The sequence below is a fragment of the Lampetra planeri genome, chromosome 6 (assembly GCF_965212315.1).
Source record: "Lampetra planeri chromosome 6, kcLamPlan1.2.h2, whole genome shotgun sequence".
Classification (NCBI taxonomy): domain Eukaryota; kingdom Metazoa; phylum Chordata; class Hyperoartia; order Petromyzontiformes; family Petromyzontidae; genus Lampetra; species Lampetra planeri.
The window spans coordinates 6,069,671-6,086,428 of record NC_136112.1 but is presented as its reverse complement, the minus strand read 5'-3'; the positions used below and the strand labels follow the sequence as shown (position 1 = coordinate 6,086,428).

At 41.4% G+C, this 16,758-nt stretch overlaps 1 protein-coding gene across 1 annotated transcript in view; it reads right to left on the bottom strand.

The window, feature by feature from the left end:
- Positions 1-16,327, bottom strand: part of LOC144719448 (transmembrane protein 132E-like) — a 150,550-nt gene extending 134,223 nt beyond the window's left edge. The window contains exon 1 of the mRNA XM_078595363.1: positions 16,225-16,327. Within this exon, the coding sequence (XP_078451489.1) occupies positions 16,225-16,327 (103 nt within the window). The remainder of the gene's footprint in view (positions 1-16,224) is intronic.
- Positions 16,328-16,758: the final 431 nt, after the last annotated feature.

Below are 16,758 nucleotides of genomic sequence, written 5' to 3'. Positions count from 1 at the left end.
CATCGTGTACTGACTTGTACTGTAAATAACAACGCCACAGGAACTGATAAGCTCTAGCCAGTCGTGAAACTCTCATGCAGGTCTGTTCACGTGTGTTGCCTTGCTGGGGAATGAAAACAGACCGTATGCTTCACATGCATCCATTGCAGAAATCCACAAATTACGTGATTTCTGCTGCGTTTCGCTTTATCCTTCGGATTTTTGCGTGTGTCGCACCATTGTCCCTTGCGTGAAAGAATGTCCCTCTCAACAGGCATCTTGAAAATACGGAATTGTAAGTTTAAAAGGATGAACATAGGGATGAAAACAACAATGAGCTGGTGACGCTCTCCGACAAAGCGTATACTCATGAGAAAAACGTGTAGCTGTTGCTAGGAATTATTGTATATTTAAGGTTGCACATGAATAAGCAATGCAAGCTGGAAATTGTAGCCATGTTTCACACATGTCTGTCATGTGGACACATTATAAGCATGGAGCCGTGGCGCAGTGGTTAACGTACGACACTGAACCCGTTGGCCTGAGTTTAATTCCCGGTCACGTCTCACGAGTTCAAGATTTTGACAATCGTGTTATTTGCCACGGAGCTACCTTGAAAGCAGTACGTTATTCAACTGGGGGTCATACCACAGTGCCATGTCGTGTCCCTGTTTCTATACAAAGGAACTGAAATAAATGTAAACAAGATGTCAGAAGTCAGCATGCCTGAGCATTGCGCGGCGATAACATAATTCGTGAAAGGATGCGTTACAGTTGGCAGGAAATGTGGCAGAATACACGGTGAATGAATTCTAGATTTGAAGCTTTCGTGACTGCAAGGATTCATATTCTTAGGTTTTTTCGGTAAAGTCACGTAGGTAAAATTTTTAAAAAAAAAAATCAAATAAAAATCTAATAAAAATTCACGACGTTTCGGAGGCAACACAAGCCTCCATCTTCAGGTGGAACCGTCACAGCACGATAGCTGTATCAAGTCACAGCACGATAGCTGTATCAAGTAAGATACAGCTATCGTGCTGTGACGGTTCCACCTGAAGACGGAGGCTTGTGTTGCCTCTGAAACGTCGTGATTTTTTTTTACCTACGTGACTTTACCGAAAAACCCTAAGAACGGTGAATGAAAGCAACGTGAGGAAGTGGGTCCAGCGATTTAAGGATGGAGTAATGAAAATGGATACGCTGAGGAGTGGCAGGACAATAATGGCAGCACACTCGAGAAATTCACACTTAGGCGACATAGTGGTGAGATGTTACCTCCCTCGCCTGGTATGCATGAGGTCATGGGTTCAATCCCGACCCTGTCTTGATATTTGTAGTTTGCATGCTGTCGTGGTGGTCATGTGAATGTGTTTCTGGGTCTCGGGTTTTGCCCTACACATTTAGAAACATCAGTTTCTATTATTTGGCGACTAATTCCCACGTGAAGATAAGCCCCTTCGACGAGCCAGATCGCCTGTGAAAAAGAGCTCATAACTCAGTGGACTTTACCTGATAAATAAAATAGTTTAGTTTAGTGGAGGAAAGATTCAGGGTGACCTGCAAGTCAGAGTTATGGACATTGAAGTTGCATTGTGAATTGGATACTGTGTTCTGTAGTAAATGTTGTCTGATGTGAAATACAGTGTCGTGAGGTGTGTGCTTGATGGGTCGGCACCCGATAGCACATAGCCACGTCCTCGCTCCCTTCTGGCATATTCATCGTTAGCTCCACTATCCATTTCTCCAAGCACATAAAGTTCCTCGGCATCACTCTTGACACCACCTTGTATGGATATATAAGGTCGCACTCATTACACATAAAGTGCTTGTCACAAATGAACCACAGTGCCTTGCTGATGTCCATCAAGGAGCATAATCCTTCAGGCGAGCTCCGTTCATCCTCTCAGCGGCTTTTGGCTGGCCATCGAACAAAGACGGTCACCGCATCGCGCGCTTTCAGATGCGCTTCTGCGGTCGTCTGGAATGCTCTTCCTTTCAATATTAGGAAGCCTTTGGGGCTATTCACTTTTAAATACTACTTTTTGTGTTCCGTTTGTTGTCCATACATATCATCACTCTGAGGCTCTGTGCCTCAGAGTTATGGTAATTTATGAAATTCTTTCGCACCTTACATAGGCAACCGTTAATTGTGACTGCCACACAACCACATCGTTAGATTTAGCAAATTCAGGGCCCTCCGTCATTTAAGTCCATGCATCACCACAACCCTCACCAACATCATGATCAGGTCTCGCCCTGACTATTGCACCTATCACTCTCAGCTAGATGTCCTAACCTCCTTCCACTCCCTCCACTGGCTTCCCATCGCAAGCAGGGTCAGCTTCAAGATCTCTGCCACCACGCCTCTATGTTCTTGGTATCCACTGTATCTTTCTTCACACCTGTCACCCTGAACTACAGCTCATGGCAGTACTCTTCGCAGCACGACTCACAACATCATCTCTCTACCAAGGACCAGGATCATCACTGCCAGGCATAATTTATCCGTGGTCAGCTCCCACCATCTGGAACGTCATCTCATTGCACATTTGCAGTACACCTCCTTTTTAAGAGACACTTAAAGTCCAAACCTCTTTTGCCTGGCTTTTGAGTGACACTGAGCTTGGCTCCGTGCCTCAGCGTGATGGTCATTTCGTGTCTGAGGAATATTTGTGCGTGTTATAAATGGCATTATTATTTTAAAAGCTTTAAACAAATATTGACCCTATGGGGCTGGTGCCCAAAGAAATGCGCCATAAGCTGACCCAGCTGCCCTCGTCTAAGCAGTTGCTCCAAACAAATGCCAGACTGCAGTACCGTGAAGACGTCATTTTAAATACGGTGTCACTGTGGCAGAAGACAATTTATTGGGGGTGGGAGATTACATAGAGTTGTTGCTCTTTTGATGCCTTGTAAATAATGTGTCTTCAGTCAACATGTTAGGAAAAAAGAGGCTCTTATATATGATTATTGTACATCACTCGTATCCCATTTGAAGTAATGAAAGCCTATATTATTAAACGGACATTAGTAAATGCCTTTTTGAATTGGCCACCACCATCTGTGCACTTTATGAATTTAAAGGAAGTAATCAACCAGTTAGTACAATGCTAACTGCTCTATTAATGTATTTTACTCTTATTTCTATAAGACACTGTATCATCATCATCAGCCATGGTCAAACCACTGCCGGATGAAAGCCTGCCAAGCCATCTCCATCTCTCGCTGTGCTACGATGTGATAATTCTTCATCGCGCCATCTCCCCGGTACACGTCCTCCTGCACACGTTTCATTCCTTAGCTTACCACTCTGCCAAATAATTGACCATTGGCCAACGTTCCCTATATGTGACGTGTTCTGGCCAAGCCCACGTACTTTTATTAGCAGATGGAATGTTGTCTTTAACCTGTGTATGTTCTCTAAGTCATGTGGTCGTCTCTCTTGTCTCTCAATGTAATTCCAAGCATCAATGTCTCCATGCTTATTTGTGCCCTTTTCAGGTTTTTGTTCCATTCTTCTTTTGTTAATGACCATGTTTTTGAGGCATATGTCACGTGCAATACTTGAAACTAATTGGCATGTGCAGGTACTAAATGGATTATGACATCACAGGATAATGAGAGGCAGTTATTACTTACTGAGGCCTTCATCCAACAGTGGATTGACCATGACTTACGATGAAGTTTTCCAACTCAAACTGGGTGATGTGCATCTCAATTGGCAGCTGAACCAGCAGTGGATAATGTCCATAGGACAGGGAAATTGAATTCCTCCAAAGTAGCACTTAACAGAGATTGATACACCAAAATCATTATTTTGCGAAATGCTCATATGCACGCAAGTTGATCATTTGATGTGAACGGCAGTTGAGTGGCAGACCTTTCTCCACTGTGTTGTTGAGTTGTTCTTAATTGTTTTGCCAATATTTAAGTGCTGGAAAAATTACGGTAATTGACACAAACAAAATGACGGCTTGCAGTGCAATACATGGGAGGTTATACCGTGACAAGTCAGATTGACAACATTCTCGTACGTTTAGATCCATAGATCAAATACTTACGATTCTGTTACCCACAGATCATGAAGAAATGTTTAATTAATCATATTTAAACAAAAATCTGCAATTACTTTGAATTATTTCAAAAGAATATGAATAGGCTGGTGTTATGATGGATTATTGTATTCATGATTTCTTTAAGGATCAAGATACACTTTACATTGCAATGATCAACTGAGGTGGATACTTCTAATTTACATTCCTGTCAAGCCACCATGAGGGTCGGCGGGTGGGGGTAGTTTGGTTTTAGAGACTTGGGCAGCTATGAGGAATTTTGCCAAGACAGAGGCTTAATTTTCCTCCGTTAGAATTGGCACAACGTTGAACAACGGCGTCCGTTTGTGATGCAGGTTATGTAAACCGTCACGGAGAAGTGCCATGCAGAACGCCGCTGAGGCTGCAGTTGTTGATGATGATGGTAGCATGGAGTGAGCGTTGCCCACTGTATGTATGCCCCCCCCCCATACCCATCCCTGCACTGCAGTGTTCCTCTTTAATCCTCTGTACAATCCCTTCAAGAGACATACTTCTCCGTTTGCACCCCCCCCCCCCGATTTGCTTCGATGCTCATTTAACGCTCGCAACGGGTTACCTCTGCCCCGTGTTGTGGTGTGCGGAGATTTTGGAACTGTTTACACAGCTGCCTTGTGATTATACTAACCGTATCGAATTTATGGATTGAATAGGTGCACAAACGTGTGAAATTTGGGGCCCTGTTAAAACATGTGAAAAAATGATTGTTCGCAATATAATATGTATTAGGCTCTGGTGAGCTAAAGTGTTGAATTATGCAATGATTGAAACGCATGTGTTCTCCGTAAAATTAAATTAAAACTATCTTAGCATCACTACAATGGCACATTACTGTGTGTGTCTTGGTGTTTTTTTTTATCATTCCGTTAAGGTATTGGAAAAAGCACTTACATCTTTAACTGACTTGCTGTGTAAAATAAATAATGAAAAAACGCCTTTAAAATTCATGTCTGCCCTATGTGCTTGGTGTATTAGTTCAAATAGCACATTTATTCATGCTACTGCACTGCAGCGAGGCAGGAATTGTACACAGCGAATCCACGGGGACTGAGATAAATGCCCTGGTTGAGGTGGCATTGATGCTTCTATTCACCCAGTGATTGCATGGATATAGCCCGCCAAACGATGGTTCGTTGGTCGAAAAAGGAAAAAATTAAAAGGCTGATTACCCCATTGTCTTCAAACCTATATAAGATGTCAGAATGGAAGAGTGGCCTAAATGCTTCTTTGACAGTGGAAGACCCATCTGGCTGTAAATGATCACTGTGGACACGGCATGCTATTATCCCATTCAAGCCATTGATATTCCAGTGTTATAAGCATTTAATGGTTTTCCATCCGTATGAATAAAATACATAGAAATGGTGGCGTACAATCACTGTCACAATTTATTGGACTAATCAATGTAGGCATTTAAAAATATACATTATATATGTTTTAATTGGGTAATCCTTCGAGATGGAACATCTTTGCTTGCAGGCGTGTCACTAATGATTGTTCTTTTTAGACATGAACACTTTTTAGCTTACATGTTTTTTTCATCACTACATTTGTACTCAAATGGAGCAGACCGTAGAAATAATCGGGTGCTGACTTTGCATCTCAGAGTAGGAAGTGACGGGATGGTACGATGCCATCTATGCCACTGACTCTTTCAATTAAAACACACAATTGGTATTTCAATGTCCACTTGCTTAACTGTAAAACACACGAGTAGGTATGCATATTCACGATATTATAAATTCATGTTGATTCGAGATGCAAATTGAATATTAAAAAAAATGCGTTGATAGTTTTCGTAAATGATCAGCACATACAAACGCAAACCAACTAAAGCAAGCTCAAGAGACAGTGTACTTTATATAAATATTTCCAATGCAATGAGTCACAAGCTTCCCTGGAAGCTGAGCATTTGATTGTGTCTGCACACTGCACGCCGCAGTCAGCATGCAGGGAAGAGTGTTCCAGGTGGTTGGGCAAAGAAGCGTGTTGAGCCGTGTGTTAATGCGAGAGTATCCAGGATAGGTCAGTGTATAACGGTGGATAGTGAAGGGGCCATGTTGGTGAGTGAGCGCTCATATCTGGGCGTGAAAGTATGATTGTAAAGGGATTATAAACTTTGTATTGCAGAGAAAAAAAAACTTTGAGATGAGAACACTTGTACACATTGCACAGGGTAGTCCAGGTATCTTGTGACCCCCCCATGTAATCCTCTAAGCAAGGTTTGTTTAAAACAGAAATGAATATTTCGATTTAAAACTTTCGTGACTGCAGGGATTCATCTTCTTGGTTCTTTCGGTAAAGTCACGTAGAAGGGAAGTAATATTTTTATTATTTTATTACTTCCCTTCTACGTGACTTTACCGAAAGAACTAAGAAGAGAAATGAATATGCTACGGAAAACATTTGTAGGGGTTCATTAAAACATCTGGCCCACCTTGTACACTTTGTACACTATAATGTCCCATATCCGACTGGCACGTATCCACCCTCAAAATGTTCAGGACGGAACACCATGCACAAATACCCCGTGTAGTATGTGTGCATACTGTTGCTGTCATGCACAATAGATGTGCACAGATCGGATCTTTTCACATCCAGTGTTTTTAATCTTGCACACATTCACATTATATTACTTTTACAGCAGTCAAACATTTCCTCAATTTTAATGCAGGTGCTTATTTTTTGTTTTCCATTGTCTCTGTGCACGGCGGTGTAACTGACATTGTCTATTGACCTTGATTTATCCACCTTTTTTCAAACATCCGCCTATATCCCACTCAGCCCCTAGCGAGTTGGATATACGTTATACTTTTTGCACTGCGTATATATTAAAACTGTATGTCAGGGATGTAGCAATTCACTTCCCACCTCACCAGCCCAGCAATTTGATGACTATCCACGATTCCGAGTTAAGATTCAATTTTAAAATCCAGTCTCTTTTTTTTCAACATGGTGGCGAGATGTTAACTTCTTCGCTTGGTTATACAGGGGGTCGGGGTTCGATCCTGACCCTGACGCCTGTATATTTGGAGTTTGCATGTTCTCCCCGTGGTCGCGGGGATTCTTCTCCGGCCCCTCCCGTTTGTCCATCCACATTTAGAAATATGCGTTCAGAGTTTTTGACTGCGTTTCCACGTGATGATGCGCCACTTCGTTGAGCTATCATTTGTGGCAAAGTCGCTTCTGAAAAAGAGCTATATATTTCTCAGTTTGCCTTACCTGGTAAAATTAAAGTAGCAGAGTAGAGTAACTCTACAATGAATGGTAGCGCCTCCAATGGCTGCAGAGGTCACATGACACCCTTTCAATATGCAGTGATATTAGCAATGCGTTGCTGATCAATACATCTTGAAAATGGTGAAAAAATTAAATATACTATTTTTACATTATACTTTAAACAATAGAACAGCATTTATACGTTATGGAAGATAACATTCCTTTTTATTTTAACACGTTTACAAGAGATTTTACTTCCCGACCGCCCCACCACTAGCACTGACCAGCGTGGTGAAGTATGGTAAAATAATCCCCATGACCTACACGGCGTGCGGAGGCCTTTATCCAGCAGTGGATCGATCATGTTCATTATGATATGTTCTTAAGAATGCAATGTAATGCAATAAGACGATACTTTTAATTTAAAAAAAGCAATCACGTGCATAATGACACGAAACTGCATTAACATTTACATAATAGCATAAAAATGTTATATTTATTCAAAAGTTTCAATTAATTGCTTATGGCGTCACTCGCTTTGTACTCCTGACAGTTTTCTTCCCTGGAGTTGAAGTTGTCTTCTCGCCAAAATCAAGTTTGTTCCTTCATAAAGCAGCCTTTGAAAATTGTACCTCAATCAATTTGGAAAGTATTAAGTATTCTAACTTTGAATTCCCACTGTGCGAATTGACAGACAGCTTTAAGAAAATGGCATCTTAAGGCTCAGATTTTGAACCCTCACATTTGTTCACACCAGGGATTGTAGACATCATCGTGCCTACTTTAGAATGTCCCAGAGCAATGTTTAAAGGTTTAATGGAGGAGCATCTTAATTATATATTAAAATATATATTCATGATATCACACGAAAATAAACAATGTTTACGACTCCCAGCCCATTCGTAGTAACATTTAGTTATTCACTGTTCTTTACTCAGAATGTGACTAATAATAATACAAGGTTTCAGTGCTTCGTGTAGGTTTGTGCGAATTCACAGAAATACGGCGAACCTCGTTCTCCCCAAAATTCGCGATATTATACAGTTCAAATTCACTCCTATGTGGTCGGACGTTGGACAGTATTGTGCTATTCGGCAGGCAACTCTCTCATGCGGTTTCGCTCTGTGTGCCCCTTTTTTTCGAATGCATTTACCACAAAGCGAGGAAAACCTGGAGCAATTTCAATTCATAAAGCAGGCACCCTTAAACAATGGATCTCAGAACACCATGCATGTAAAGGAGGTTAATACATGAGCGAAAAAAAAGAAACGATGAACGAAACGAGAGAGAGATAGCGAGAGAGGAGGTCGTTTTAAACAGGTGCTGGTGGGGGGGGTGGTCTTCACCCGGGACGTAAAGGTCTCCATTGACTGTGAGTAACCTTTGACCTCCACGGTCAGGGAATTTCAGAGCCTGGGTGCCGTACAAACGAAATCCCTGTCACCCCAGGTTTAAAGGCTGGAGCACGGTATGCCGAGTAGGGCACGATTTCGTGTTGTTAACCGATAGCCATGATTCTCAAGAGAACACATTGAGTTGTGACATGTCCCTGCCGTCATAGGTGGAGTTTGACTTCTATATTTTGGGGGGGGCGGGGATCAGAGGTTCGCTTTGTCCCTCACATTAGGAATCGCGGGTGCATATAATGAATGTTTTTTTTATCTTAATTGTAAACTACTGAAAATGTATTTATATAGGTGTCCAGTTTGGGGGGGCATTTCCTCCCCTTACGCCCCCCACCCCCAAACTCTACCCATGCCATATGTGCCACTTCAGGTAGTCTTCGGGTTACAGCCTCCTTCAAAACGTATCTACTGGGCAGACCTTTTATGAATATAACTTGCATTACAAAGCAACACCGTTAGGAGTTCACAAAATGAGGCGAGACTGATCCCTGCTCTCAGGGTAGTGCCCTCTACCCTAACCATCGCTTAAGGCCAATCATACCCATCCTGTCATCGCCAGTGAGCTGGGCTCCCAGACAACCCTGAGCGTTTTCCCCTGTTGCTCACCCTTTTATAGCCCCACTCCTCCCACCACGATCCTCCAACTTTGCCTCGTTTGGCTGAGCGGAGTCTGAATCTTCAGCCACTCGTCCCCCCCGCCACCCGGATTGGATCGCCTGCCACGGGGGGTGGGGTCCCAGTTAAGGGAAAAACGTAGCCCACCATTCCAGTTGCACACAAAGCTTCAACGATGCCCGCCACTACAACCCGCGGCCCTCCTGAATGAACAAAACATCATGGAGTTGCGTACTAATTACAAGCAATTAATGGGCACCAACGATGATGAAACAACTATTCCAATTGTTTATCCAGGAGAGCATTGGGATGGCTGGTCAATGGCATTAATGAGACTTAGGCTTCATCTCGGGAAGGACACTGGAGCCCCAGGTAAAACCCAGTATTCACACCAGGGGGTGAACACTCAACACTGGCATTTACTGGCCACTTTGCAGCCCTGGTGGTCACCCATCCAAGTCCAAATCAAGCTAAATTTTGCTTACCTTCTGAGTACGGATGAGAGTGATGTATAAATGTTTAAAAGTACATTCCGATCATTGCAAGTCAACACGGGAGCTTTATGTTGTGATACACAGTATGCCTTTAATGTCAAACCCTTGTATTGAGTATGATGCTAATCTGCATTAAGTAAAGTCACCTGAATATACTGCGAGGAAGGCAAGAGGAAATCATCTCAAACTATCTTACCCTAGTTATGTGGCTCAAGTACCCCTGGGAGTTGTTGCAAAGTGAGATAGGGAGAGGAGCTTGTGCCACGGTATATTGGAGCACATAAACGAGGAAAGTGCTATTTAAAAAAGCAAAACACGAATTAGTAATCCTCTGGAGTAGTATGATTGGCGTATGAATCATTCAGGGAATCAAATGGAGGGAACGCACCTGAGAGTAAGTCCATCGTGGAGGGATAAGATTGGTGATGTGTAGGAGTTATAGGGATTGTCGCATTGCGACCAATTGTGGAGACTTTCAGCAGTGGATGGTGCATGGCTGCTGTTGCTACTAATGATGATGATACAATTAAAACCGCATTTGCCTTAGCTGCTGCATTGTCCCCAGTGAATTATTTAAACTATATAAATACATTTTGGAAATGTGTAATTTAATATTTACTGCACATTTAATGGCTACAAAAGCTACACATATAAAATATAATCGCAACATTGCTTTGTTATTTACAAGCCAAATACTCTGACATGATTTTATAATAACAGTTGGTCACAAAATTGCAACAGCAGCCTACCATGCTCTATACATTCTCTGCACATACAAAAACATGTGGCATGCATTTTTTACGTGAAATTACAACCACACAAAAATGTATATCCTGATGTTTTTAATAATGATATTGCTCATCGCCATCAGCATGGTAGTTTAAGGCTGAAATGTTCTGGTAAGCAACCTCCATTTATCTCCATCTGTCTTGGATGATGTCAATCAATGAATCAGTCAATGGCTTTTATTTAGAGCCTGCTGAGAGCCCATTTAGATAAATGCATCTTTTGCAAAGGACACTTGGAGTAAAATATACATAGGTAAAAATTTGCACAGCTAAGAGAATTTGGTGCAGAGAAAAATAAGTTAAACAAACAGCTTGCGTGTTCTTTGTGATGTGATTTCACTCATTGATCTTCCACCCCATTGCATTACATTGTGTTCGGCTCATGTAAATTTGCCTATTTCCCATGTATTAACATTGTATTCAATTATTTAAAACTTTCTCTAATCTGGCTTATATAGGTGTCTCATTTATTAACTTATTATTTGCACTACTGTCATCTAAATAATTTAACTTGATTTAATTCATGTATATATTATTCATTTACTGCTATTGTAGTCAGTTGGATGTTATGATTTATGTTTTTGGCATGTAATTTACACCCACAATGCGCATATTTGCAAAGATCTGAATTATATTCCATTGCAATTTTCAATTTTCTGTACCGTATTTTGCATACAGATTACATTTAGTTTGTGGAATCGAATGTAATGGCTAGGCCTTTTTTTTGTGAACAGTTTTGGGGCTTCAAAAGTATATATTATTGTGGCCTGCACTTACTTCACTTAGTATTTGGATGCCTCCATATACTGAATAGATTTTCTATATTTATACACCACTGTATAAGCCTGTAGAATTGTGTTAAAATTGCATGATATGTTGTTACTTTATAGAATTGACGAGTATTATGTAACCCTGGGTTGTTATCATTTCTAAACCGCCTTCTCCACTGTTCATGTGTCTTGGTTGTTGTCACAGTATATCTCAAGCTCTGGGGTTGAATCCCATCTCCTGATCTTGTTTAAAACATTTCTCCATATATAACTCGTATTCGTTGTTGGATGCACTCTGCCAAACACAAATCACATATCTAAACAAAGTATTTTCGTGGGGAACAAGGGAGCATAAGTAAAATGTATACAATACATTTATGTGACCTGTGAAAATAACTTATAATACCTTTCACATGTATGTTTGGTCTAAATCCATGGATCCAATGCAACCTTTTATTGCTGATAACATGTCAATCAATGCACATCTATTTATTTATATAACACACAACGCATCAATAGAGGTGTATTAGAGTCCTTTACATAAAGTAAAATTGACAGATAGTCAATACTGTAAAATAACATACAGTTTGTTTAAAATAACAAAGCAATGTGCCCTTGACAATATACTATTTAAAACTAATGTGTATGTATATCATATAACGATAATACCATCTTATATGACGGTATTTCCAGTGGTGGTCTACGTATTTAGGTATGTATGTATGCCACACGACTCTGTTGTGTAACTTTAACCATCATTTTCCATTTAGAAAACATAATTAAATACCTTTACATATTTTTCAGATATATAACAATGTAATTTATTGAGTAAAAATCCATGAAAAGTCTCACTGATGCTGATTGTTCAGCAATTCCTTTTGAAAGAGTGTTTTTGTATGTGGGAAGAAACTGGAGTATTCAGAGACAACCATGCGCATTCAAGGGAATGGCAGTCCTGCACATTAACCCACTTGCTGTACTGCCATCTCCTGGTAGCCTATCAGGTTGAGGAGTTTTACAAATATGTGATTCAGAACCCTTGCCTCCAAAGCATTGGAGTATAGCTGTAATCCGAAAGACATGGCTCAAGAATTTAAAGTTAAACTTTTAAATTATATATGTAAAAAAGATATCCAGCCATTCTAAATCCACTACTGGTGGTCATATTTTATTTGACCATACTTCACCACCCTGGTTCGTGTGGTTTGGCGAAGTGGGGGAGGAGAAGACTTACTCACTTCTGATGTTAGCTGTGGCTGGGATTCAAACTTGGGTGGCTGGGTTCACATATCCCAGCTCCACCCTAAATTTTTTTTTATTTTACCAGATGTCTGAAATATTTTATATATTGCCCATTTTATGAAGGTTCCAAAATGGCTACACTTTATGAATCTTGCCATTTCGGCCTATAAATAAGCTTGTAATGATTGGCATGAACAATGTAGAGAAGGCAGTGGTTGTCTGATAAAACAGTGAATTCAAACTCAACAGTGTTGCCCTGAATATAAATATATTTCTGCTGCTCTTCAAAAGCTACACAATCACATTCTAAATGCATTGACATGTTTAATGAGGTTCCATTGTATTTCAGAAACAATCTTTTTTATAAACATAACTGGATATTATGTTCTTTAAAAAGAAATAAGGATTTCAGTAATGTTGATACATATAATTAGTTGCTTACATAAACTCTTCTTGAGGAATGAGGTGTCATTTGTAATCTACATGTAAGCGGCATCGCTATGCAATACGTGGAATGATTTTCTTGTAATCTATATTTCAGTATTCTTACAGCATGTATATCCAATGTTGTGCCCCTTATTCCAAGAAAAAGCTCAGGTACATCTGAATGCTTTTTAAAGAGGTTCCTACTTTTTGACGCCTGACCAATTCCTCAGTGAGCACTCCGATGTGGCAGGAAATAGGAGTACACACAGAAAACCCACACAGGCAAAGAAGCTTGCACCCATTAATCGTCTGTATGCTGTAGGTTAGCAACATGCTTGCTGTAATGTTATCCACCGACCATCTCATGTCACTTACATATATTGGCAAAACCTAAAAACTCTGGCTCCAAAGCACAACCAGACCAAAAACAGATACAAATAATGGTCACCCGATATCATATTTTGACTCATAAATTTGCTTAAAAACATGTATGGGCAGTAAAAAAATATGTAATGGACTATAGAGGGCATGCTAACTGTGCTGTCTTATGACGGGTGTATCAAGGCACAAGAGCAGTGATAGAAGGCTAAATAGAGTAAATTATCGGTTTTACAGCTGGGCTTTGTGACCCTCACTCTTTTCCCAACAACTGTCTGCGGGGTTTGGCTCACAGCTGTCTGGGTGAGTGGTGTATTGAACGCAGCCGAAATGCACTTCACTTCTGCGAGGCAGCTTGTCATGCTTAAAATTGCCATAGCAGCAAAATAACAATGCTTCATGACCATACCTCAATCCCACTGCACCCCTACCCTGCACAACATGTGTACAATGTCATTGCCTTTTTAATCACTTGCAACATAATGTAATACAGGGGTTGTTATTTAATTTCTTCAGCACTAAATATTCCTCTGTGGTTTGCAAAGTAGATCGTATATGCGTGACTGCCAACCAAAAAATAAAATACACTCAAAATAGTTTAAAGTGTATTTTACAGGAATGCAGTAAGATGCATGTACCATAATCATACCACCAATATGTTGCAAACAACTGCTTGCATTCATTGTTAATTTATAATAAGTTTTTTCAACTATTAATTCCAAACGTATAACACCATGATTTCTCTGCAGATGCATATGGTTGGAGGCCAGAATTTTATAAGCGCTGCATATTTTTTCCCCAATACCGTTGATGTCACATGAAAGGCCATTCTGAAGGAACCGTTTATATGTTCCATCACTGAACAGAGAATACAAAATAATTGCTGTGTAACGATAGTTGAGGCTGATGAAGCAGTTTGTGTGTGCATATGTGGGGAGTGGTCGTGTAGTGGTTAGCACGCTGCACTATGAACCCAGCGACCCGAGTTCGAATCCCACTCACGGCCAACATCAGTTGACCAACAACAATATGGCCTTGAACCGTGTGCTGACCATGCCAGTGTAATATTCTAGCCCACTGGGGGCTGGGTTAGCAGATTACAAAAGATTATGATATGTACAGACAAATGCCTGCCTGCACAGTACAAGGTAGCCTCGACAAAGGAGTGAAGCAAATAAGTTAATGCCTGTGTGTGTTGGGGGGGGGGAGCCGTGGCGCAGTGATTAGTGCGCTGCTCTGTGAACCCGATCACTCGAGTTCGATTCCTGCTCACAGGCAAGACCAGGGACGATTATTTCAACCAGTCTTGGGCCTCCCTTAAGTCGACTTTACCTCAAATTAGTACCTGGTGTCATGTGTAAACATTGCTACTGGGAAGACAAGAGCGGCCGGGTGTGGTGCTGACCATCCCACCCCCTCGTGTGCCGTACCAGCCTTCATAAATGCTCGCTAACAGCACTTGCCCCAACAGTCTGGTAAGCCTCTATGGGAGATCTTTGCCTTATATCAAGAATGCCTACCTCTCAAGTTCCTCAACCAGCTTCTCCTTCAACTGTAATATTGCTGTCATCTTCAAAACCCTCCTTGACATTGCCACAGCTGTACTTGCCTCTTTTATCTCCTCGCCAGTATTCTTTCTCTAACTTCCTCTCCTATGAATCTTTACACAATGGGAGGCTGCTTCCTTTTCTTCCGCTGCTTCCATTGTAACCTGCTGTACAATTGCTCTTTGTATATTTATAATCCCCCATCTTATAAAAATGTGCCTATCTGTATGTCACGTCTGTAAAACATTCTTAATTTCGTGGCCCTTTGTACTTCGTGGTCATACGTGCACAGTGTGTACAAAACGCCTCTTCTGGCATTACGGTAAAACCAAATTGCAATGAATACACCCATGCGTACACGCGTGTATGTGTGGGCCCATATGTACCAACGAAAGCCATTAGGCAAGCTTCATGAAACACTGGCATTCATGTAAGGATTCTCCAAGAGACTATGTTGCGATATGCAATTCTCCTGTGCCATTGAATAAAGAGTACGATTCAATAGCAATACTTTAGATGTCGATAATTATATGAACTAACACAAACATATTTATTTGCAAACAGTTATAAAATCACCCTGTCAAAGAATTACACACATCCAAATAAGTCTCACGAGTTGTCTCTCCATTGCGTGTTTGCTTTTTCATAATTAACGTGATAGTATACGAGGTAAAACAATTTTTTTGCGTTTACCACATGTCTCGTAATCTATCAGTGGATATTATAATGGCAGCATGCTAGACAGTAACTGTTCTGGTTCAATCCATTTCGATGTATGGCTTGAAGGCATATTTTAAACTATTATTCTTAATGCATAGCTCACTCTTAATTTAAATACTTGTTAAAAAACCAGCCGTGTGATCGTTTTTCAAATTGTAAAGCTGCTATATTTACAATCCTACCCTTGACAAGCAGAATATCCCACGCTAACAGTCCTTAAATGGTCGGGACGCCTGGGCAGGGTCAACCAAAAACCGCCCTGTGATTAAGCTGCTGCTTGCGAGGTGGCTGCATGGTGAGTTTATTTGGCTGTTAAATGTGTTTTTGTTTAACGACACTGACATGTGTTCACATAATTGTAATCTTCTGGATCACTACATTGCAATGGTACGATTGCAATGCATGATTGCATGACACATGACGCTACATAATCGTACACTCGAAAAATGTGAAAATAGTCATCTCAAGTCATTACTCGTCAGGATGTTATAACCAAGTGATCTGCTTATGTTGTTGTGAGCATGTCAATGTATGGGTAGGTCTGCTTACCATCTCCCAGCGTGAAGGAAATCATCAAAATGAGTCCAGCGGTTCTTCTGCGCAGGTGCTCATTATCAAAGCGGTAGTTTTCGCATTTCATCTCGTTTGCCATTTTCGTACGGGTGTTTTTTTTTTAATAGCGGGGCGGTCCTCGTCCCTCTTATAAAATTCTTTTTTAATACCCCGTCACCCCCAAGTCGGCAGGCAGGACGCAACAACTGCACGGCCAAAAAAAAAGTTACGCCGCGCTCTGCTCCATTCCTCCGCGGTTCGCTCGAAATCTCCACGAACGCAAGCGACAAATAAACGTCGCCGAAGCCCAATAACGAACCGCGCGCGCGCCCGCCCGCCCTCCCCTTGCCTTGCACAAGCCGCGGCGCGCGCGCCCGTTGCTATGCGCACGTGCGGTGCTGAAGTGGACAGCTCTGCTCGCTGCTGTGCGGGTGCCGTGTGTGCGTGGGCGAGCGAGCCAGGGAACGAAGGAGGCGGGCAGCGTTGCGTGCGCTCTTTGCTTAGCTGACTACGCAAGGGGTTGGGCTTCTT